Below are 24,985 nucleotides of genomic sequence, written 5' to 3'. Positions count from 1 at the left end.
ACAGCCTTTTGAAGGTAAACTGCATACGCCTTTTCAATAATCAGATCACTAGGGCAAAAAATGTGTAATATGTAATATCTAGTATATAATTTAAGAAACACAGAAAATAAGAGAATAAAATTGAGTTATGCAGTTGATAAGAACTAGCGGAATGGAGGCAGAAATGTTCACAAAAACTTCTTTAAATCAGTGTAAATTCAGAACAATGCAATTTCGCAGATATTTGCAGATAACAGTGCAGATGAAATATGTAAGTTATAATAAAGGTTTGTTTTCCAATCCAGCTATGGTTAATTCAGTGCCTCCACATTTCAAGCTCTGTTTAGGGCAGATGTAGCCAGTTTCTGATTCAGCATTGTTAGGACATGCTAAAGCCTTTTGTGCCAACATATACTGGGGATTCTCCATTGTTACAGACAGTCCTTGCAGTGGACTGTCCATTCAGTGCCATGTTATCCCCATGGAAAGCATCTGATGTGAGCTGACAGGTGAGCTCTCCCCTGTCCTTATCACATGATGTCATCTGCCCCCTTTACTCAGATTCAGCAGTTTTGTGTCTATGGCAAGAGTGAATTCGGTGGGCTGGACTACTGTTGAATCACTGAGCTGGTCCAGCTTTCCCAGGCAACATAGATCTGACTGGATGAGAGGGTAGTACAGGGTGGTACAAAGGACTTTGAAAGGGAAAGCCTGATAACTTCTCTGTTTCATGAGATCTAGCCAGGCAATGCTGTTAGGGTCTCCCAAGCAATACAGCAAAGAAACACAGTTGGGGTTCATTGGCTGACTTAAATGCATAGTATTTAAAGCAATATCCTTTTTTATTCTGACTTATGTTATATATGCAGCCAGTCTAAATAGTTTTATCTGCAGGTATTAAGTTGAATGTTATTATGCATGGATGAGTTCAGATATTAGCTGTAAATGTTCTTGGACAGCTAATAAAAGGTCTCTTTTTATATAAAAGAGACCTTTTTTACCTAAAGAGTATGTATTGATATCGCTTTGTTTATAAATTTGAGCCTGAACAAAGTGTTCTTGAAAGGGGAGAAGAGGGAAGGATAGTCAAGGAACCAGTAATAAGACTATGATGATGAACAAAATCTTGGAAAACTACTTTAGGGGTTTTGGAATAGAATTGGCAATATCTTTATTATGTTAACCTATTTTTCTATAATATTACATAGCACTATTTTTTCAAAACTACAGTTTTAACCTTGGTTTTTTATCATGTTATCTTTCTCTGTCAAAACCTTCCTTCACTCTGTTTATATAGCTCATAAAATATTTTTATTCCATCCAGACTGTTTCACATCTGATTACAAATCTATTAACTGATTTCATTTTTCTGACTTTCTTCAATGAAGAAGAGCAAACCTAGGCATTTGAACCTCTCTTCTTTCTAGTTAGTTATATAACCTTCCATCACTGAGGTCTCTACTGTAGATTTTATAAGAATAAATGTAACCCATTGAAGTTTCCTTAAGACTACTGAAAAGTTGCTAAATATAAGTAAATTAACACAAAAACATTTTTTCCTTCATGCATTGACAAATATGTTGAAGGTATTTAGAACTGATTTATGCTAAACCGTTACTGATTAAAATCTATATTTTAATTTTTAATTAGAATTTAGAGTAAAGACATTAGAGTTTACAATATGGGACATTTTCATTGATTAAATTTACTAATGATACAATTAAAATGTAATCTATCCCTCTTGTAAATGGCATTAAATGGAAAGCTAAATGTGCAATATATTACGAAGCATATGCAATGGGTCATAAATGTATGTAAGAGTTGCAAAAATATTTTACTAATTTCTAAACTTTTTTCAAAGAGTTGTCATAAAGGCGGGAAATAAGCTTGTAAAAGAATTAGAAAAAATGCAACTGCAGATACCTAATGTATCTGAAAGATACATAAAAGCATCCATGGTTTTCCCAAAGGCATTAATTGATCTCCAAAACCTTGCCTTATTTATAAACTTAAGCCACCCCATTTACAGCAGCCTTTGGGTGACAATTTTGCAGCCACATGAAAGTGTCTCCTTAAGCTATATTTTCAGGTTTAGTGGTCATATTCTGACTTACAATAGCATTTGTTTAAGTACTGACCTCCCAGGGAAGCAACATGGAAAAATTGCTTTGCTCTATAGGATTTTGTTCTAAGTTAACAGAACTTATCCCTCCTGGTCATTACATTTTCATTTTTTTAATTCTCCACCGAAATAGTCCACAAAACCTTTACTTTAATGAAACTACTGCTAATCCATGTGTGATAAGTAACATTAAGTCAACCTTTCTTTGACTCCTCATATTCCATGTCAAACCAACAACATATGCAGTGACATTAGAGAAACAGGCATACATGGCTCACTTTGCTTTCCATGCTGGAGTGGTTTCCAGGTGAAGGAGCTTTCCTCTGAAGGGGAGAATTGTAACAGTCTAATGGTTGGGACAATTGAAATTTTGTATGATATAAAACTGTGTGTTAGTTGGTTAGTTTTCTAACTGTGCAGAGGGGGACTCCCTACTCTGAACTTGAAATTCAACAAACAGTTGTGTTCCTCATCTTCATTTGGAGGCAACAGTTTCACTAGTAGTACATTGCTTCCTTCCACCCCCAGCTAAGGAGAAGGACTTCCCTTCCATCCTTACAGAGGAACTGGCCATAGCATCTGCTTCTGGTCCGAGCCTTAGAGCCAGCTGGTTCTCCCTGCTCTGTAAGGACATGGACTGTCCTTGTCAAAAAGCAAAAACCTTTAGCATTTGAGAGACCCACCTGAAAGCAATGGAAAAGTGGTACACATTCCAATGGAAGACCCTTGGGATACCCAATTAACCTGTCCTTTGTGATACTTTTCAAGCTGTTCTTCTGTTATCAAGGTACAGCCTCGCTAGACTGTTTGAAGATATCCCAAATATCTCTGGAATTAGGAGTTTTATTTTAATTTTTTCTGATGCTAAAGATTGATATCTCGATTTAAGGGAAACTCATTGTTTTTATTGAGAAATTGAGAAATTCTACTTCTTCATCTTGATATTATTGTCCTTTGAGTCAAAGCCACTCTGCAGGTCAAGAGCTTGTTCATTTCTCTTGCCCTGTGACTGTCCTTCTGAAGGATTCTATTTTTGTAAATCTGAGAGACCAAGCTATGGACAGTATCTTTGATCTGTGGCAGGTAGGAGACCTCACAGAATTAGGTTCTCTTCAGGATCTCTTTTAATGCAGTGAGTTTCTCCTCTGGAATTCCTCTGAGAGACCAGGGTATTTTTATCTTATCTATCAGACTTTAGACCTATCCAGGTTGTGCAAGATTCTTTCTTAAAAGAACTGTAATTTTCATGAGAAATGAAGTTGTAGCCATAAAATGTGTTGTTGGGGCAGTCCTGATTGCTCTGTAAGGAGGACCTTCCTGCAACTGGAAAAATATCTGAAATTTCATGGAATTGCAGGATCTTTTACCATCAGTTTACCTGTTTTTCCCTGATTTTTTTTTGAAACATGTATGGCCTCTGTGGATGGATAGTCAGATGGTCTTAACACACAGTATTTGATATACATGTTATTTTGGAGCAGCTATGATTATGTCCTTTTCCTCTTGTTGGAATTTCTACTAGAGCAGGAAATACATCTGTGAGTGGTCTTGGACACGTACCAGTTTCAGATAAATGGATCAGTCAATTTAAATTCTGCATATATAGTTGCCAAACACTATGCATTTGATTTGAACATCAAAGTAAATGCCAGATTTGGATGGAGCTGCATCTTGGTATATGTGAATTACGATAATGAGTCAAACTACTGAATCTCACTGCTCAAAAAAGAACACTCATCATCTGGAACCAAATCTCTTTCTTCTAGAATCTAAACTCATGAAAAGAACTGAAGAAGTAGAGAGCCTTATGCTGGCCAGTTGTAACCCATCTCTGACCATGCGTTGTCTGAAAGGTTGGTGGACACACTTAGGACTGTTCTGAAGTGTAGAATGGTGGCAGGTGGGCCCATTATTTAGAGTACTCCATGGAAACCATGAGTTTCAGGAGTCCATATTAACTCTACTTGCAGATGAGTTCCTTTCGTATTTCAAACAAGAACTCTGTGTCTCAGGATGAGTGGTGCATGTATATATTTCAGGTAGAGCAAGCTAAAATCAAGATCAAAGTGTTTTATGTGTTACAGATATGTTCTTGGGATAATGTTTAAGTTGGCATGGAAATGACAATGTAACACATCCCAAAGATATCTTTTCATTTATGGTAAAGATATCAAGTATTTTAGGGGAGAGTCTTTATTGTAACAGACTTTATTCAAACAATACCTATTCATTTTGCACATCTTCCACTGGAGTTGTTTATTTTAGAAAGTTAAATGTCAGTTATCACTTTTTAACCAACCTTCACCTCTACCATTCTTAACAGGTTCTCTTTATTTTTATTTGGAATTTAAAAATGCACTGTGTAAAATACTGCAACGTAAATTAACAGAAGTGAGTTACTTTGGAGGGCATTTACATAGATTTAGAGTGAGAGAAGAGTATGTATTAGGTTAATGAGCAATGTTTCTAGACCAGGAAAATGCTTAATTCAGGAGTAAGCTGTGCAGACATTCTGTCTTGTGGATGTTGTTCAAGGTAATGACTTTTAGAACAGTGTCTCATGTAACAAAACGCAAAGCAAAGCAAACCCCTAATTTTTCTATTTCAAAATCTTCTATGTCTAGTGATACAGTAATGATTTTTTTAGGTGTATGGAGAGAATTGGGTAATTTATACAGTATGTGGAAAGTTTTCTAATGGATTTTTTTAATTAGAATTGAAAAAATGTTTTCGGTGCTACTGTTTTGTTCATCTGTTAATAAGATCTCTTGCAATTAATCCTTGTTCAGGATTATGAGTAAGAAAAATTATACTTCATGTAGATAAAATTCACAAAAGTAGATTTGAAATATATCCAATTCATCCCGCAAACTGTTTGAAATGTAACTAATTTTGTCTGTGTTAAGCTGCTCCAACAGTGTTACTAATTTAAATCAACACCCAAGTAAGTTACAATACTTAACCTTTTCGTAACATTTCCTTAACTACTCTTTTTTTCTTGTATATTTCTTGCATTTCATTTTTCTGAAATCAAACACATCACACCCAGCCACAGCCAGGGGCGCAAATTTGGTATAACTCTGCAGTGTTTTCCTCTTTTAATTCCACGTTTTCAAACACTTCAGTGGGTCTTACGCTGCCCGTCACAGCTATGTGGAAGGTATAACAAGGTCTTGGGCAGTACTCATGACTGAGTTACTGCTCTCTGTCACCAGCCAGCTTCTGTGCTCTCAGCTGCCCCAACCAGCCATCTTTCTGTAACAAACCAACCTGCAAAAACCATTTGCATGTTCCTGCTCCCAGTAATCTCTCTGCAAATATGAAATGCCTCCTTGGTATTGTACTGGCCAGAGACATAAGGTATGCAGTGCTCAGCCTGCATCAGGATCTTTGGGCCTTGGGTGGCTGTAAATGGAACACTGACAATATTGGACAGGGGAGATCCCCACCTTGCCAGCAAGGCACACACAACTTACTGCTTACCAATGAAGACCTCCAGGATATTAAGCCTTTACATATGTGTTTACCATTTATCAGTAAACTATTAGGGGATAACTTTAGAAGATTTCTAAAACATTTTCCCCTGAGCCTCGTACAACTTCCTGACCTTGCAGACAAAGGCGTATGAAAAATTGTATCAATAAAATGGTTAAATTCTCTAAAACAGTTTTTCTCTGAAACATATCATATACAGAATATATAATGGGTTGGCATGTTAAAATGGTTTTGTGGGACCTTTTCTAAGGCATCTTGTTTGCAAATTGACTATTTGAATAATGTGTCTATCCCAAGACAGCTTTTCTAAGAAACCGTGTTCTTTTTTTCTTACCTATCTTCTACCTTTATTATTACAGCAGTTAACTTTATAGATGATGTTTGGAGTTCTATACACTGTACAAAACAGAGTAAGAGGCATGTCCTGTCCTGAGAAACTTACATTTCAAGCAGAGATATCAAACAAAAGACTGGAGAAGTAATGACCAGAGAGAGGTGAAATGTCATAATAATGATGATATGCTTGTTCAGTGCCATTACACAATGTAGCTAGGGTTTTTGCTCTCTAGTCTCATATATCAATTTTTAAAAGAAATGCAATGAATGGAAAAGAAAAAAAAGTAATGATGGTCTGTGCTAAGGCTAGATATATGAGTCCCTTCACTATAGATTTTTTGTTTGCTTTCTTAAATATTATAGTCTTAAATATCATGCAGAATTAAAGCAGTTCATGATCAGTTAAAATTTCAAATATTTAAGACAGCAGTATTTAAGATTAACTGTTTTCCATTTACTGACTGTTACTTGGAACCAAAAGAATCTTATATTTTTATAAGCATAGTAAGCTACACTGTTTTTCTTTAAACTTTAGAGTATGAATTATATTCCTATAATGACAGCTGCAGGGTGGAATGTTTTAACACACTGGAGTGAGATATATCTTGGACACATTCTTGGTATCTTAAGTTCAACATGCTCCATATGGTGCCACTGAGCCAGTGATTTTGAAGAAAACAGTTAAAGACTGCTGAAACAGCGTAAAATACAAATTAGTCTTTGCTGTATAAGTAAAAAAAAAATCACTGTCAATCTTTTCAGCTTTCTGCATGAATACTTCCAGCAACTTTTAATAGTAGTCCCCATGCTTTAAAACAACTGTTGAATTCTAGCTGAACAGAGTGAAAGATTGTGGGCTAAGAATACACTGATTGTATTATGCCTAAGTCTTATGCAGGAGAGCAAAGGGAAAGGAGGTTGGGCTTCCCTGTATTGCCACATTAATCTTTAATGTGGCAGCAGGGATTGTGTGATGCAAGATTTGTGAAAGGTTCGTTGCTCTTTGTTAACTTGGTCCTCTGTCAGCACAAGAGCACCATGAAAGAGCTGTGTCAGGGAGATGTCTCTGTCCTACTGTTGGGAATAGTAATGATAGAGTATCCTGTAGTAAAACTATATAATAACTACTGTTATTAATTAAATATTTTACTGTTTGGGGTAGTGAATTATCTAGGAATTATGTTTTCAGAATGCTACATTTTTTTCATGTATGTTTTCATTTGCAGTATCAAGACAGGTAGGAGTTAATATATTAATAACTTGCTTGTCTATCTTTTAATGTAATTGGATTTTTTTCAGTATAAACTTAACCCTGGGTTTTCTGAATTTATTTTCATGCTTATGGATTTCAAAATTGTTATAGTATACTTGCAGTTATTAATACTGAAGATACTGACTCATACCCTGATTTTTGCTATATATTGATGTAGTTTTTTCCCATTGTTATTAGTAATAATATATTGTTATATAATAATTATATATAATTGTAGTTATAGAATGTGTTAATAATAATTTTTATATTATACCATAATAATATCATCATCATTATTATCATCATCAGTATGGCTTTTTTAAAGCACCTTACGTGGACTCCAAACAAAAAACCCAAGGATTAAATAGCAATGCAAAAATTCTACCTCTCTCAACCTTAAATCATTTTGTATTGGTGTTGGCTCATAAGAACAGGTTTTCAAATATAAGAGAGCATAAGACAAACAGCCACAGTACACCAACCTGTTAACCTATGCTTGTGTACCTTTTCTATCAGCAGAATAGCATAATGAAGTGAGAGCATTACTGATGAATGAAGCCTCTGAGGAGGTGATTTGTGGAGTTATATTAATGTGAAATTGCACATTACAGCCTGAGTTGATCTAGGAATTTACTGCTGGAGGAAGATGGAGACCTTGCTCCCTATTGGCCCCCATTTTCAGACTTGTAACTTCTGTCTCAGGTTCCCTCTGTGCGGCATAGCTAAGGCAGCAGAGACATAGGGGATATTTTAAAGTAAAGGCCCAAGAGGGTGTGGCCACATGATTTTTTTGAACAGGAATGTATTTTGAGGCAGTCCATCTGAAAAAAAAGAAACCAAAATACAGTCCTTGGGCTTCTTTTTTTCAGAGGAAAATAGTTACAGTCTATAAAATCATGAGGCAAGGACTGACAGGTAACTAGCATTTTAGTGGTCCCATATTAGAGCTACCTGCACTGTTGTAGTCCCTCTAGATATAACTAGATAAAACAATCATGAATAGTTTGTGTGAATTTCCAGCTTTAAATGTAACCTGAATGTCAAATTTCAAACAATAATTACTTATGACATTTGTTAAACCTTTTGGGGTACAGCCAGTGTGTATCTGTGGTAAAGGACCTAGTTGCCAATGTATTCATAAATAAAGTTCTTGTACACTCTCAGAAAGTACATTCAAAACATGTACAGTTTTGACACAGTATTTTTCATAGTAAACAGAGGTCAAATATTTGCTTTCAATGAAAAACAGAACTTAATATTGGCATTAGAGTCATGACCAGAACATCAATGATACATTAAGGTGGATGCTTTCTCATCACACATAAAATTAGCACCTTTTCTCTTTTTATCTTGCAGCAGCTGGATTCTCTAGTTTAAAAAGGTGTCTGTTGATGTTGATCCAGTCCCTGGACATACGTTGGTATATGTTCTATTAAAGACTTATTCAGCTGTACCTCCCTCATCATTGATAACTGTGCAGGCTTTCCAGTCTCCATGGCCATCCTAATCCATATGATATGATGATATAATGCAGCTGTCATAAAACACTATCCCCTTTGTTTCAGAAACGTAGAACTTCCAAGCCATATACATAATCTAACCCAAGGAAATGATCCCAAGGGATCCACTCGACCCATCAGTGCTGCCTTCGTTCTTTGCCATGGGTAGACTGGTCCCTTTGGTTCTCTGCTCAGCAGGATTACAGTCCTGGTCTAAACTGGAAGAAAACTGTGCTTCTCTTCTCTGAGTATCAGTTCATTGTCACTGTGTGTGAGAAGCCTGTGTTAAGCTTCGTGTTAAGCTTGCATTTCACTGGTCCAAAACGAGTTTGTGTATGAAAGATGTAGCAGTGGTGTTATATTGCTCTGCTGGGACAAAAGGAGGGCCTCCTTAGGCCAAACATTCTTTATGCTGGAGAGCAGAGCATGAAAGGAGACCAAAACCTTTTTCTGCCCGTAACTGCTATTTGCTGAAGGAGTTCTTTTTTAATTGCACATCTCAGCCATTGGTGGATTATTTGAGGAGGAGAGAAAGAATAAAGGGAAGACTTGAGAACATCCATTGGAGCTCTCTTCCTGAAATTGGCTCTGTATTTCCCAGAGATGGAGAGATTTCTTAGCATTTCAGACCTTCCACAGCAGCTCAGCCTTGCCTGAGTGCAAACCTGGGAGTGATTTTCTTTATCCAGGCCAGAAGCCTGTTCATAGTTTGCTACTTACGGGCCAGTAAATTACTTCTTCAAAAAGTTCCTATTTTGATAAATTGATGTGCTTGTGTGTTTGCACTATATTATGTAAGAGGAGCCTTGTCATCTTATTGAAATAATAAGGCATTGAGAGATACCAAGTATTTATGGCTAGATTTAACGATTTTAAAGGAAGGAAATTATTGCAGCCCCAGGGCAACAGTAACTTACATAGTGACAACTTATACATGTTTTATGTACCTATTTACTTCAATGTTCACTACAAAAGTGTAGTTACCATAGCAATGACCATGTCACCAGATTGCTTTGCTAGTTCTGAAATACAAAATACCCAAATGCCACCTGAACCGTGATTATTTTCTGCACAAGTACTGAAAGTAGAAGTTGAGAGTATCACACACTTTTCTAAACAAACAGTTACACACTGATTTACAGAAGGCTTTATGTTGCAAATGTTAGCATCTCTAATATTGTAAATCCTTGGCTACCAAGCTGAAGGAAAGCCTCAGTGGCTTCTAGCAGCAGAGCCTCCACTAGTATATACTTAACCTCTAGGCTCCTGTGAAATATTGGTACTTACCTGCAATATTTCAAGAAAATAATGTGGGGTATTCAGGAAGACATTTTCTCTAAGTGTGAACTCATAAACAAAGCTATCTTTTGGCTAATCACAGGTTTTTAGTGTTAGGTAAAAACATTTTTAGCATCACAGAAAGTGGTGTGATTTTCACCTGCTGCTTCTTTGACTTTAGAAATAGCAACTTTATGAAGCATTCAGGTAGTAACTTGTATACTTTGGTGTGCAGCTCATTAACACCAGTAGAATTGAGAAACCAAGTACTAGATTTTCAAAATCATCATTAGGCACAGTGGTGAGTTACCTCAATATGACTTGTGACTGTGGGCAAGTGAAGGTGAAAAGTCTTTTATCACAGATCTAGACTGCTTCTTCTTATAGTTGAGTTATGTTTTCTCATTTGTGAGATGTGAGCTAACATATAATAACATGTACATATGATAATTGTGAATACAGATATTTGAAGAAAAGCAGTTTGTAGGACTGCAGACTTAATCCACCATTTCAGTCATTCTCCTTTAATAAAGACTTGTCTATACAGAAAAATTAATCTGAACTGAGATAGCACATTATTTTAAGCACAACAGCTTTAACTCAGATTTGTATTGTGTCCATTTGTGGACAATATTATGCTGGAACGGGAGTGGTTAGTTCCTGTTTAACTTGCTTTGAAAATGTGTTTAACTAAAGAGGAACAGGGCACATGAGTTATTGAACAAACATGTCAACACTTGGAGCCAGCCATTAGCAATTCCATGTGAAGATGCAAAAGTAAAATTGATCTACATTCATGCAATGGTTGATCTTGTCTTCCTTGCATCATGTAGTGTCAGAATTCTTCCCACAAAGAAGGAATCTCACTTTGCTGGGTAGGAAAGTGGACATGGTGCTGTTAGGTATTACATTTATCTGTAGGGGTTGTAGTGAAGAGCTAGAAAACTACTTTAACTGGGAAGTTAGATCCAACCTGCTTAAGTCCTTCAACTGGAGGTGGACACCCAGTGGTTCAGATTCCTGCTCTGTTTAGCAATGCTGCTGTTTAGACTCTTTCAGTGTGATCAGAAACCCCCAGAGGAAAATGAAGACTTAAATTAGAAGGAAGGACACTTTTTTACACAGCTTCAGTGTTGACTGAAAAGTGTGTAAATTTTTTTTTTAAAAAGCCTCTTTCATTGTGTTATAGTTCTTAACCATTAATAAGGAATTCTGGCTACTTCAATTTTTATTTGGATTCTCTCTGTTCTCCTCTATTTCTTTCTCAGAAAAAAACCCCACGGTATTTTTATGTTTATCTAGGAAGTAAGTGGAATTTACAAATAATCCTCCAAGTGCATAGGTGTACTCTTCAACAAAAGACATTTGAACTGACCCAGGACAGGCAACCTGCAAAAGTAGATGATACAGTTTGCTGGTACTTCAAGAGTCCCTTAAGCTGTGTGATCCTGCGTGAATTACCATGGCAGGCTGGTAGCTCAGGTAGCTCTGAGACCTCTGTGACGCTCCACCGCCCTCTATAAACATGCCCAAAGACTTGTAAGGTCTCTGACCCTTGCACAGACATACAGCCACTAGTCCCTATATAATTTACCAGATAGCCTTCAGCAGTGACCTGTCCATGGGGAGGGGAAGCTCCAGCAAGTCAGTGGTGTATGACCACCCAGCCTCATACTGGTGGGCAGGTGTGGTGGGGAACTTTGTCCAGAAAGCCCCTTGTCCCTGCAGCTGATGGGCTGTGTGATAGATTAAGTCACTCTGTCTATGTCTCACCTCTTTTACCACATACTGCTTTCATAGTCAAAGGTATGTTTGTTCCAGCTGTGATGTTAAAAAGTGTAACTCCGTTTACACCTACAGGGATAGTCTGGCAGGAGTGTTATTTATCATTACTGACAAATACACTCAGTACAGAAGGAAACACATGCATCTTGTGTATGGTTAAAGGTGTAATGTGCATTCACATTTGTTGGCGCTGCAACAGCCTTAGGAATAAATCTGCTTCAATGTCTGCATGAGGGCTGTCTTTCTCCTGCTAAAATCTGACATCCAGTTCTTGTTCTGTAGCTACTCGAGTATTGTATTTCTTCTCTGTTCTCTTGCTGGTGCAGCCACCCGGTGTGGGGTGGATTCCATGTGTGTGATGCTCACACACATGCTGCTCTGCTGCCAGAAGCAGAGGACCTAATTTTTTGTGACATGAAAAGAAACTTGCTGGTACAGTACATTACTAAATGCTGGAGACAGACTTCATGAAATGGGAACACCGCAGGGGAATCTGGCAAGGAAGATGTGTTTATGTAACTGAATTGAGTGTTGCAACTGCCATCACTTAGTTCCCTTGGCTGCAGTGAGCGAGTTGTGAGAGAAAAACAATCCAAACAGAGATCTTCAGATGCTAAGGGCAACTCTAATTACATTCAAATAATTAATAAAAATGAAATGCAATATTATTACAACTACAAATACCATTAATTTTTATACATGATCATGTGTACCAAGCTCATTGATAGGGACAGAAACGCTCAGGCTTTTGCACTTTTATTTGAAGTAAATATTGTTTGGGTGTCTTCAGCACATTCTGATATCCCAGGGAGATTCATGACACAAGAGTAATTGCACATAACGTAAACAAGATCTGCATTAGTTGGCTCTTTTACTCAGAATCCTTTTCCAAGTCCAGATGTGTGATGTGTAAATGTTAGTAGAACAGAGTCCTTATGAAGTAGCTTTATCAAATGCAGCTAGTCTTCCAGCAAAATGGAGAAAATATAAATTAACACTCAAGGCCTTGGTCAAATCTGGTGCATAAAATTTTATGGTTATATTTATGTTCCATATGTGCTTTGGACAAGTGCCATGTTTGTAAAAAATTGCTTCAATATTATTTTTAAAAGTGACACTTTTAGCACAGTATCCTCTGCAAACTGTTCACCACTCGCCATGTAAGCCAGCCAGGCTCCAAATAAACTGTTCATTTTCATGGTCTAAACCTAAGATCAAAACGCCTTTTAGAACATGGTGGTTTTCAAACCATGGCATGGTAGATGTCATATGTGACTTTTTGAAGCATAATTCAGAAGAGTTGATTAACCTGAGTGAAAGAGGAACATGCATGATATAAAAATCTGACAAGAGATAAGGAATTAGGAATGTCTGCTAGTGCCGAATATCTGTTCTGGCTTGTCTATAACATAATTAGATTTTACTATATTATATGAACACCACATTCCTCATAGCTCTTTTAGAAAAAAAAATAAACTTCAAACCAAGGAGATTCGACAAATTTATGCCACTTTTCAGAGGTCGCAGGCTATTCTTTCTTCATTTCCCTAAATCCCTAAATAGCTGTCTTTTAAAATAAAACTTCCAATGCAGCATCTGGTGTGCTGTTATTGCCACTACTTTTGCTCTGAAAGCATAGCACTACTGTTTTAGAATGTTCCCATTCATTTGTTATCTGGTATTTGGCCAAAAAAATTATTACTAATATAAGAGAAGGAAGTAGATTTTCAAGAGCCCGAATTGGAGTGCAACCTGAACAAAAGAACAGCACTGCTTTGACCCCACAGCTCTTTTCAAATTTTGCATAAAATGAAAGAGACACAGCATCTTGGAAGAAATCACAGGAATTCTTTGTGTTGGAAAGTGTGAGGCAAACTAAATAGATTGAAATAACTTCTGTTATATTTAAACACAAATGTAATACTACAGGCAGAGGAAAAAAAAAGATTATTTATACTTCTGAACACTTAGGAGGTGTGAGAAATCTGCAGTGAAGGGCTTGAGCAAGTACTTAGCTAAAAATAACCTGTCCAAAACTGAATTACTATTACTATGACTACTAATTTCAGCTTCAGAATAATTTTATTACATTTGTCATGTAATAAAATAAGAAATATATCAGGTGTGGTTTCAGGTTCATTTGCAATATGCTAACATATACTAAACATATAGTAATGGTTAACAAATATGTAAATGTATATTAAAATATAATGTCAATCTGTTATCTCAGTAATTAAAAGATAGTTGTGAGACAAATCCTAAAATAAATGTAGCATTTTAAAGACACAGAAGTAGAGGTTAAATGGTAACTGTTCTGAAGTATAACTGAGAATTAATAAAATGTTCTTTGAGTCTGGGAGTATATGGAGAATGTACATATGGTGGAATCAGAGATGACAATTTTTTTGTATGCTTACGTACCAAGTTTTTTAAACATTATTGCTTGAAAACTATGATAGATTTTTATAATCCTTTGGAATATGCAACTGGTGCCACTAGGAGAGCGTCCTTGCTTAGCAGAGATTTAGAGAACAGCTCTTCTAAAAAAAGAACACTTGAAACTCAGAATTTTCTTTCATTCAAATGTTGACCAAATCTCTCATTTCTTTCTGTGTGGACTGAGTCCAAATTTTACTTTTCAGCTTGGCTTTAAAAGTTATCTCTGTGAGTTATGAACTGAACTAAAATAGTACATAGCAAATTGTACAGCAACCTCAGTCATTATACTGAAAGAAAAATCTATTTATACTTTAATATTTTGTAACTAGTGAATATGATATTTTTAAGAGAGAATAGATAAGTCATTGCAATTATATTAACAAGGCAAAATAACTTCATAGTAACAAAAAGATCCATCAGTACTATTTGACATGAATGGTGATGTAACCAGTATATCTCAAACTAGAGCTGTAGGTCTTTATAACCTTCAGGTACTCAGAAAACGTGGAAGTGCTGATAAGTTGTGGTATTTTGGTGGCTGTGATTCCATTTTAGGCACCTTTTTGTTTTCCCTAGTTAGAGATCTATTAATAGAAGTGCTTGTAAAAACCACTGATTTAACCTGGAAGGGTTTGGAGAATGGGGGCATACAGAAAACTGAGACACAGAAGGTTTCAGAGAGGGAGATCATATTTGTTTTGTCATGATCTGTATATGCATTTGTGAAAATCATGTATGTGTGTGTACATAAGGTTGATTTAACAGGGAAGGCAAATGCCTGACAGACAAAACCACTGTCAATTCATCTTAGCAGTATTACTGCTACATATCCGGTGCATCTTAGAGCAGATGATCACATTGAAAGAAAGGGGTTTGGGTAGTTATCCATGTAATAATGTACTGCTAAACTGTGCACTTTCAACAAATAAGTTGTTGTCATAATCATGCTGTTATGTATTAGGTGAAAGATTACTGATCTTTGATGCAGGAATTTAATTTACCATAATTACATGATATAATTTCATTTTTTTTCTATAGGAATTAATGCATATTCATAATTTTTTTTTACATCTTACATTTTATAATTTGTTGTTGTTGTTGTTGCAAGTATGGTGTTTTAAAAGTAAAAAGGAGTGCTGAGAATGCTTATAGTTTCATTTCTGTCATAAAAAATTCTGTATCCCACTTCTTAAAAAAAAATAATATTTGAAAGCATAGTAACAAACCCAACCAATAGAATAGTCATCATCTTTTTATCTAAGCCAGATTTTAAAGGAGAAAGCAATTATAATGAAATGAGAGTGATTTGAATGCATGAAGCAATTGGTTATGGATAATTTGAATGTCTGCTGCCAAGCATATTCTAACCCACGTGAACCCATTAATGGACTTCCATGTTTCCTTCATCTTTGGTGTTCTGTACTGATGTGAGCAGTCCTTTGGCCCACAGAAGCTGGATGGAGGATTTTTCCAAGACTCTGAGAGACACTGCTTATTTGTCAGTGCAGCTTGGCCTGATTCATGACTGTCCTCACCTGCTCCATGGCTGTGGTTAGTTGCTTTGTTTCTTTAGCTGTTTCTTTTCCATCCTGACTTTTCTGTGTGTATCAGTAAGTCTTTGATAAAGTCTCCCTGTCTACCTAGCCCCGGCATGGATTTTATCCTGTGCTTGCAGACAGTAGCTACTATCTCAACGCAAAGGATAATATCAAAATTCCAAAATTGACAGCATGGAGAAATGTGGTGATGGGAATCTCATGAAGGTCAGCAAGTGAAAATGGAACGTCCTCTTATCTGGGGAGGAATGTTGGTCCCGGGACAGGCTGGGACCCAGTTGGGTGGAAAGCATCTTGGCTAAAGGGGACCTCAGAATCCCAGTGGAAAAAAAATGGATTTGAGCCAGCAATGTGCCCCACAGTGAAGAAGAAAGACCACAGCATCCTGGGCTGCATTGAGGAAGAGCATTGCCAGCAGGTGGGGGGCAGTGATCCTTCCCTGGTGAGATGCATCTGCAGTGTTGGGTCCAGTTCTGGGCCCCCAGCATGAGAAGGAAGGACATAGACTTACTGGAGTGATACCACCAAAGGGCCACAAAGATGATTGAGGGTTTGGAGTGTCTGTTGTTTGAGGAGAGGAGACTGAGACCCTCAAGAAGAGGAGGCTTGGGGAGATCTTATCAGTGCATACTAATGAGAGGCAGTAAATAGGATGAAGGCAGGCTCTTCACAGTGGTGTCCAGTGACAGGACAGGAGGCAACGTGCACAAATTCAACTACAGGAAATTCCACTTAAGCATAAGGAAAAAACTGTACTGCAATGGTGATTGAATGCTGGAACAGATTTTCCAGGAAGGGTGTGGAGATCCTTGGAGATATTCAAAATCCAGTGCTCCTGGACAACCTGCTTTAGCTGACCCTGCTTGAGGAGTTGGGTTGGACTACATGATGTTCAGAGGCCCCTTCCAAACTCAACCACCCTGTGGCTTTTGTAATACCACTAAAATATGTTGGAATCATATACCTCTAATTCCATTATTTGGCTATTCTTGCAATCTCTTTTACTGGTCTCAGGTGCAAGGTGTCTGTCTTCTTGTAGAAAAAGTACAAACATACCAAAAAACCACTCATCCTTAAACACTTAATTGTCAGAAGCAGTTAAATTCTAACTTTTATGGATTTTTAAAAAATTGGTACAAGACATTAGCAACTTGTACAACATGATAAACAGTGCCTTAGTCACATCTGGAATTAGAGCTCATATTCTACAGTCAGGACCACAGTGATCTAACTGTGGTCAGACTGAAATTTTGTTTTTCCATGCAATGACCATGTTGTGAGAGAGCACTACTAGTACAGACTGAGAACTAGGTTTTTCCTTCCAGAAAGTAGCTACAGAAAATTTCAGGAAAAAAAATTTATCTTGTGTATTCATATTTTGAACACAGATAAATGCATCATTGAATTAGCATTAAACAGCACAAGAAACTCCAGTAAGAATCTTAAAGTCATCTGGCTTCAAAATTCATTGAAAGGGTAAAATATGTATTTTGAAGAGCAGTTGAAAGTTAGTGTTATCACTAGAGGTTGCAGTGAGCAACTTTATTTTCTTCCTAGAGTTAACAAGTAGAGCCAGCCCAGCACAAGAAGAGTGTTATATGATGGCTGCTTTTTACAGGGTTCCCAATACCAGAGCCTTAGTTATAATTCTAAATGGCTGTACATGACATCACACTAAATAAAGTGTACAAAACAACTCAGTTTCACTGCTAAAAATGTGTTACCCCTTTAGCTGGGCTAGAGACAAGTCCTGCTGGATCCCAGCACTTTTAGCACAGAATCTGATTATTCTCTTCATCTGAAATTGCTAGATGAGAATATCTTGTCTGATTTCAGACTAGTTTGAGTGGTTGCAATCATAGAAGGCCTTGTTGAAAATGATGCAATCTTTTATTTCCATTTGTCACCCTCCAGCCAGAAAGTTAGCACTGGGAGCATCCAATGAACAGTACTAAAGACTTCAAAAGATCACCACATCTTTTATTTTTATATGCGTATAAAACTCTTATCTTCTAGCTATTAGTTTTAAGATATTTGTTTTCATTTTTATTATGTTCTCCTGATTCAATGATATTTAAGGAAAGAGTGGATTTTTTTTTCCTTCTCCCTCTCTTCTGATCATGATGCATTTATTTTTAAGGTAGAGACAGACATATTTGTATGGAGAAATGGTGTAAGTATTGTTCACTCATTTGATGCTTATAATATGTGAGGAGAGACACACATGCAGAGTGTTCAGTTCTTTAGGTAAGGATGTAAGGTAGATACAAGTAATAGCACTTTATCCATCATAAAATTTCAAAATGGCTCAGAGGCATATTCCTGCTGCAGCTGTTGCAGACCCTGTAATGGCATTAAGCTCTGACTCAGGGTGATTCTTACCAGAGAAGATTCTAGCAGGAACTATAGTTCTGGTGCTAACCTGAATAGGAGAATAAATAGCTTGAATATTAATGAATTGTACATGATACAGACACTCCGGGGTGAACCCAAGCAGGACAGGAAATACGTTTCTTTTTCAATTCTTTTCACACTAGGCTTTTTCAGACAAAACCCTCTGGTACTGTACCAGAATCCCTCTGAACATTACAATTTTAACCCCATATGGTATTTATATTTGTTCTGATTATTCACTTGAACCGATTATTATTATTTTATATTTTCACCTTCTGGGTGAAGGCAGTGTACATATATTTACCGGTGTCTTTAGTATTGCTGGAGCAAGCTGAAATAATATTGTAGGATATGATACGAATTCTTACTATCTGTCCTTTATAAAGAAAAGCAATTTTGGAGTCTGGCAGTGCTTATGGTGAAAAGAAAGAGGGGTAAAAATCCCCTTAGTGTTCCTTTATGGTAATCTACCCATCCAGTTGATGCCAGCTGTGCTTTCTTCAGTAACAACCAGTGAGGGGTAGATACTTGCTGATTCTCAGTGTTGACTCTCAAGCTGTGTGCAGAGTCTGTCCGTTCTGTGACCACTTCTGTTGATCTTCTCTGGAATGTGAAAGGTGTACACTACTGACTGAATCAAGGATTAGTCCTTTGTGCTTGTCAAACAACAGTTATATTGAAGTATTACATCCACGTGCCACATCCCCAAGGATAGCACAAACTTGCTCAGTTGTAGCAGAATTTCACCATTTGTTTCAGAAAATATGCTGTGTGGTTCTTTTGTCTTCTGTTTCTCAAACTCTTTATGACCCATATTAAAGCAACTGTCTTTGGAGAAAAGAAAAGAAAAAAGAAAAAACATAAAATGACATTTGCCTCTTGAGCCCTTAATGCCTTTATAAATGGCCATTTTTTAATAAAGGCATATGAGCTTGTATTGCCTTTACACAGTGAAATGTAGTAATAGTTGACCTTAAGGTAATGCCTAAATCAGACTGCAATGACATGAGAGGCTGGATAGGATTTTGAGTAACTGCTGAAAACTATTTAGCGCTGAATGAAGAGGAACATATGTATCTTACCACTAACCACAATAAATGTGCTGTTGGCACTAAAGGTTAGTGATCCAGCTGGAGCTGTGTCCTGTAGACTTTCCATCCATTCATTTTAAATATAGCGGTCATTTGTTGAAGTCATATTTTCAACTGATCATCAGAGGGTCTTCAGCAGAATCTGCCTCTGATTCCCGAGGTAGGTCAGGATCATCATTACCACAGCTTTGATATCACTCCTCTTTGCATCTCATGAAAGTACTTGTATGCTGCTAATTCATCACATTAAGAACTGTGGATTTGCTGTGATACCTATGTGTGTGTGTATCTATGCATGTATTATTTTCTTAAAATTGGGATAGGTAATAAAATCAGATATAACTTAGTTTGGCTTTGTGTAGCATATACAGAAAAGAGTGGTATAAAGATGGATCATACTGTTGCACATTTACAGGCTTCCTTAAATACCTGGATTTGATAAAAGAGTACCTCACCAACTGTGTCATGAAGTTAGTCGGTATATTTATGACATCTTTGTTATAATTCAAAGGCAGCAATTAAAAATCCATTGTCCTGTCTGTGATGTCTTTTTTTTGACCCGTAGTCAGAATTACTGGGCACAACAGATACTGTTGAAATCTGATATTCCCAGTACCTACAAAGTATATAAAACAAGGGTGTAGCTCTGAAAGCACAGAATTTTGTGAGAAAGCTCCTCGTTGGGGACAGGGAAAGATGATAGAAGGGATGAAGAGATACAAGGGACAAATGTGCCTGCTTAAGGAAAGATAAACTATGAGTGTTATTAATTATAATGAAGGAAAAGACTTTCATGTCTCTGTAGTGCAATGAGACAAATAATACATTATTTTGGGGGGATTTGTTTGGTTTTGATTTTTGTTGTACAAGTCTACTGTCCTTTAGGAAATAATGAAAAAAAATGTTTCGGAAATATAAATCTTCAGCACCTACCTCTATATTCCCATATGTTTATTTCAGTTGTCACCCGTTTAGATAACAAGGGTTTAGTGTTAAAGATTTGTGAAACTAACTTTGTTGCCACAAACAACACAATCTGTAGGAAAGCAAGGGAGGATGTAAAGAGCACAAAGTTATATCAGGATTGGAGCTGAATTTATGAGTGGGATGGATAGTAGTAATGATTATACTGAAGAAAAAGGGAGTTATCTGAGGGAGATTATCATGGCCTTAATAGTGTTCAAGGAAACAATGTAAATGGAGGAAAAGTAACAATCCATACTTCTGAAATGTAGAAAAGGAAGGAAATGTTTAAGATTTATTTATAAAAGACTTTAGCAGTTTAGAAAGATTTGTAAGGTACAGTGTTGGAAGCACTATTCAAATTCTAATCAAACATGGTTGGTACCAGTAGGAATGGTCCCATCAAATGCAGACATGAAGTCTGTGGTCCTCATAGTCATTTACTATTTCTCATTGAGTGAGTCCACTTAAGTTTACTTTTCTATTTCTTTTTGTTGTTCTGCACTCTGCTCTGCACTGTACTGCAAGGATCTTCCTCTGTAGTTACACATGCTGTATGTGTGTGTGCCAACTTGAGACTACATTGATTCATGGGCTGGTCTGAACCCACTGAGTCACAGATTTATTATGCAGAGAAAGAGGATGATATTCCTGAATAGGGTATATTTTGGGTAAGTCAGGAAGTTTACAGTTAATGCAGTAGGAACATCCTCAAAACCTGTCAGTAATCTCCCAATTAAATTAAAAACAGTAAATCAAATCCAGGGGGTAGTACTGTAATGTGTGAGTTGAGGTTGTTCTGTGAGATGTTTTCTCTACCAAGAAGGATGACAAGGGAGGGATTAGCTTCAGTGTCCCCTGCATTTGCTTTCATTTGTAATTATGGGAAATGCATTCAGTGTACAAGGGTATCATTGCTGTCCTGCTGTTTTATCATTTCTTTATGAGATAATGTTGATTTCGGCAATGAAATGCAAATTTAGTTTACAGTGCTCCTTTTTTTCCATATAAAGGTTAAAATGCATATTGTAGATAACAATGTTGGTGGTGCTTTTGAAACATCCTTTGTCAGCTAATTTTGGCAATACATGGTTTTAAATGCTCTTCAATGCAACTGCATGAGTTTTATGTTGGCCTACATGAATTAATTTTACCCCAACATGCATTTGTTACCATTTTGGCTTTAATTTGATCAAGTAATCGTAAAACCTTGGTACCAACAAAAAAAATTTTGGATGTGTCAAGAATATTTAATATATAGCATGCCTTCTGTGTCTCATGGCAAACCAAACATGAGATTATTGAAGTTGAGCCATCTTAACTCTATAATCATAAAAGTCTCTTAACACAGGGGGCTAACAAATACTCCTAGGAATGCAGATGCTGATGGATTCTGTGTTTGGAGGGTATGTTTCTGTTTACTTATAAACAAATAGTTTGTGTTGCTGGTGATAAAAGGGCTCAGAATTTTAACAAGTCCTGTTAAAATTAGCCTGTGTGTAGATTATAAACAGCTCCTTTTACTAAATGCTGGGACTCCGACAGTAATAAAATACGTGCAAGAATGGAAATAGTTTTCAGCTGGGAAGCAAATTCAACATAACAACAAGGCCAGCACTAACGGAAGTTGTCTTTTTTATTGTTATCTCTTTAATTTGTCTTGCTTTCCTGTGTAAACTGCTCACTATTACGCAAAGAGAGGGTGTGTGTTAACTTTCGTGACATTGTGTTACTCCCATTAAGTAACATTGCACACAGGTTCTTTCAGCATGACTGTACTTAGTATTTTTTTCGCCCCAAATGGCATGAGTCAAATGACATTTCACAACTAAAGCCAAATCCCATTTCTACTTTAGGTGGTGCAACAATAAATTTGCTGTCATGGTTAGTAAAAAGATTATATAGAAAAAGGAGTGTGAGTTTTTAATATATTTAGTATGAAAGAGTGAAAAGATAGGGAGAGGGTTTTATGAAATGAGATGTTCAGTTGTAGACAATAACAGAAAATAGCTCTGAAAATGCTGAGTTGGAGTAATGAATGAATAATGTTTAAAGTTTATCAAAACTGAAAGAACTCCTGATGTGAAATGAAGCCTCCTAAGAAAATTCTGTTCTGTCGCTGTTTTGCTTTGCTGTTGTCGCATGTCACACATGAATGAAAATGCTGCATTCTCTGGGGAGCAGTAAAGCTTCTGTGTAGGTTGTTTATTTCCTTAATCCCTCCTTCTTCGTGATTTTCAATGTCAGATATAAAATGGAAAACCTGTAAATATAGTGATTATCATACTGATTATCACCTGCATCAGGGAACGCCCCGGCTGGCCGCTGTAACCCGAGCAGTCTCCACATGTTACAGCCACTTAGATTTTAACCTGACTACTTTATTAGAGACGTGGAGCTCAGTATGAGGTGCCCTAGGGCTGCACAGATGGGTTCTGCTTGTTTCCTGTTCTCACTGTTATTGTGAATAGATACTAAAAGGTTCTCATCGCTTTTATCTGGTTAATTTACTTTGAACTGTCCCTGGCATTCAGAGACTGCCTCACATTTCTCAGCATTTTGCAAACACCAAACTGTAGAATCCAAATGTGTGTTTTGAGCTTTATTAGCTTTTTTTATTGGAGGGGCCTTACTTCTTAAAGGGATCTCATTCTGAGAGAGGCTGATTTTTAGGGGGCCGTGGGCCCAGTCCTGACTGAAATAAGCTGCTCAGGAGTTGTTTTGAGGTTCAGTCGATGGGAGAGAAGAAAATTAAGATTGCTGTTGTTCTTTGGCGTGTTCAGACACCCTGAGATTAAAGGTCAACTGCAGGAAAATCTATGATTGTATGCTAGCTGCCATTATTCATGTAGCCAGGCAGCAGACCAGGCTAAAAGATGACGCTCTAACAGGAGAATCTGAAGACGAGATACTTTTTAACAAATGTGCAATCATTTATCCTTTCTTGTGGAAGGACCAGGTCCTTCAAACCACATGTGCTATGCATGGGTGCCCCAGTACAGAAAATGAAGATGAATTCTCTCAAAGTTTCACACACAAGAAAGCATCACTTCACTGGAATGGTTTTTATTTCATGTACTGGTGTCCCATTTCCTGGCCAGACAATATTTTAACACATATATTAATGTCCTGCTGCATTAGGATTTAAAAAAAATCCTCTTAGGACAAATCAGTGTAACTTCATATTTCAATTACATGACCAAAAACCTGAGGTTAAAGAACTTATTTGGGTACAAGAAATAATTTTTAGTCAGTTTTCTTATTCTCTTCCTCCTTATCACTACCTTATTTCTCTTTTTTTTTTTTCCCTCTGTCACAGTCCCATTTGAGGCTTTCTTGATTGTATTGCAGTTCATTGTAAGTGCATCACTTCAGAGTGGAAGCTTGCAGGCTCCTTTTTTCCTATGAGCATAGGCTTTGTTAATCACATGCTGGTTTAGGAAAACACTGCATGATATCTTTGAACCCTACACTCCTCCTTGACAGCCAGGCTAGCAAATGTCATTGCCTGTGTGATGTACGAGAAGGGATTCAATTGTAAGTAAATTGTCAAAGTGGCTAACCTTGCCCGCACCCAATTGTCAGGACCATGATTCAGTTTTTCTGTCAACATCAGCTAAGGCTAACCCGGTCAGCCTTATGTTTCTGCAGTGAAGCAGCCTGAGGAGTTGTGCTTTTCAGCTTATCACATTTTATTAACCTCAACTTACTGTTGTTATAATCAATTGTACCCACATCAAATTCTTCTGTTGCCCCCAAATTGACAGATAATGTAGGTCCACAGCACTAAAAACCTCTGCAGCACTAAAACCTCTTGTAGGGACACTGGACTGGTTTGGTGTGGTAGTTATTTTTGTTTAGTTGGATCAGCTCACCATTTTGGCTCGAGATTATCTCTCAGTTAATATCAGTTGGCAAAGATAATTTGGAAGAATGCGAGTTAAAACATAGAGACTTTGAGGGTTTTCTGCAATATTTCCTATGTTAAGGTAGAAAGTAAGGGAAAAACATTGCTCTTGTCTTCCATCCCCTTGCTTTTGTTTCAAAACAGATTTTAATTGCTCCAATTAATATAAATAAGACATGAGGACATTCTGATACCCTGATGTTTCCTCTGTTCTTTCAGGAAAAGAACATAGTTAAATTGCCTAAAGCAGTGATTAAGACATCAAGAGTATTTTAAAATGTTCATCTGATTCTACCACAAGGGTTTGAGCACATTTTGTGATCCTGGTTTTTTAATGCACTGTAGATGACACATGATTTTTTTTAATGGCTTGATAACATGTGTGTCATACATAAATGGAGATCCGATACAATTTCAGTTAAAAATATGTCTGAAGGGTGTTTGTCTGGATTTGAAGCAGTGGTTTCCTAGTCAAAGTCCTATCTCCAGAAGTAACTTTCCTCGCTTGGAAAAAAAATACTGTACCCTCTTTATTTGAACTTGTGAAATGTGTTGACATTGTACCGTTGTTGGGCTTGAGGGAAGGAGGGGGAAGCTTTTGGTGCGACTATCAGAATCGAACAACTGTATATGGCTATAGTGAGATAATCGTGTAAAAGGAAAACTGGCTGAATGAGTTTCAAAATGTGTTATTTCTTCATTATCTAGCACTTTATAATTAACTGTTCTTTTTTTATTATTTCAGGAAGCTGCCACTTTTGCTAGAGAGCAAGGCTTTGAGGTGAGTTAACCCACAATTGCACACTAAACAGATCCTAAAGGTTTTTTTCTTGCTGATAATGAAGTTCTTTTGGACAATGATTGATGTGCTATTATACTCTCCAAGCCT

General features: G+C 36.9%; 1 protein-coding gene across 1 annotated transcript in view; it reads left to right on the top strand.

The window, feature by feature from the left end:
• The window catches only part of ADK (adenosine kinase), a 260,288-nt gene that overhangs the window by 187,239 nt on the left and 48,064 nt on the right, over positions 1-24,985 (top strand). The window contains exon 7 of the mRNA XM_018069002.3: positions 24,842-24,877. Coding sequence (XP_017924491.1) covers positions 24,842-24,877 — 36 coding nt within the window. The remainder of the gene's footprint in view (positions 1-24,841; positions 24,878-24,985) is intronic.

This window comes from Manacus vitellinus, unplaced genomic scaffold, assembly GCF_001715985.3.
Source record: "Manacus vitellinus isolate BGI_N305 unplaced genomic scaffold, ASM171598v3 scaffold_15_pilon, whole genome shotgun sequence".
NCBI classification, from domain to species: Eukaryota; Metazoa; Chordata; class Aves; order Passeriformes; family Pipridae; genus Manacus; species Manacus vitellinus.
Note: the sequence above shows the minus strand (reverse complement) of the source record. Positions and strands in the feature narration are given on the sequence as shown.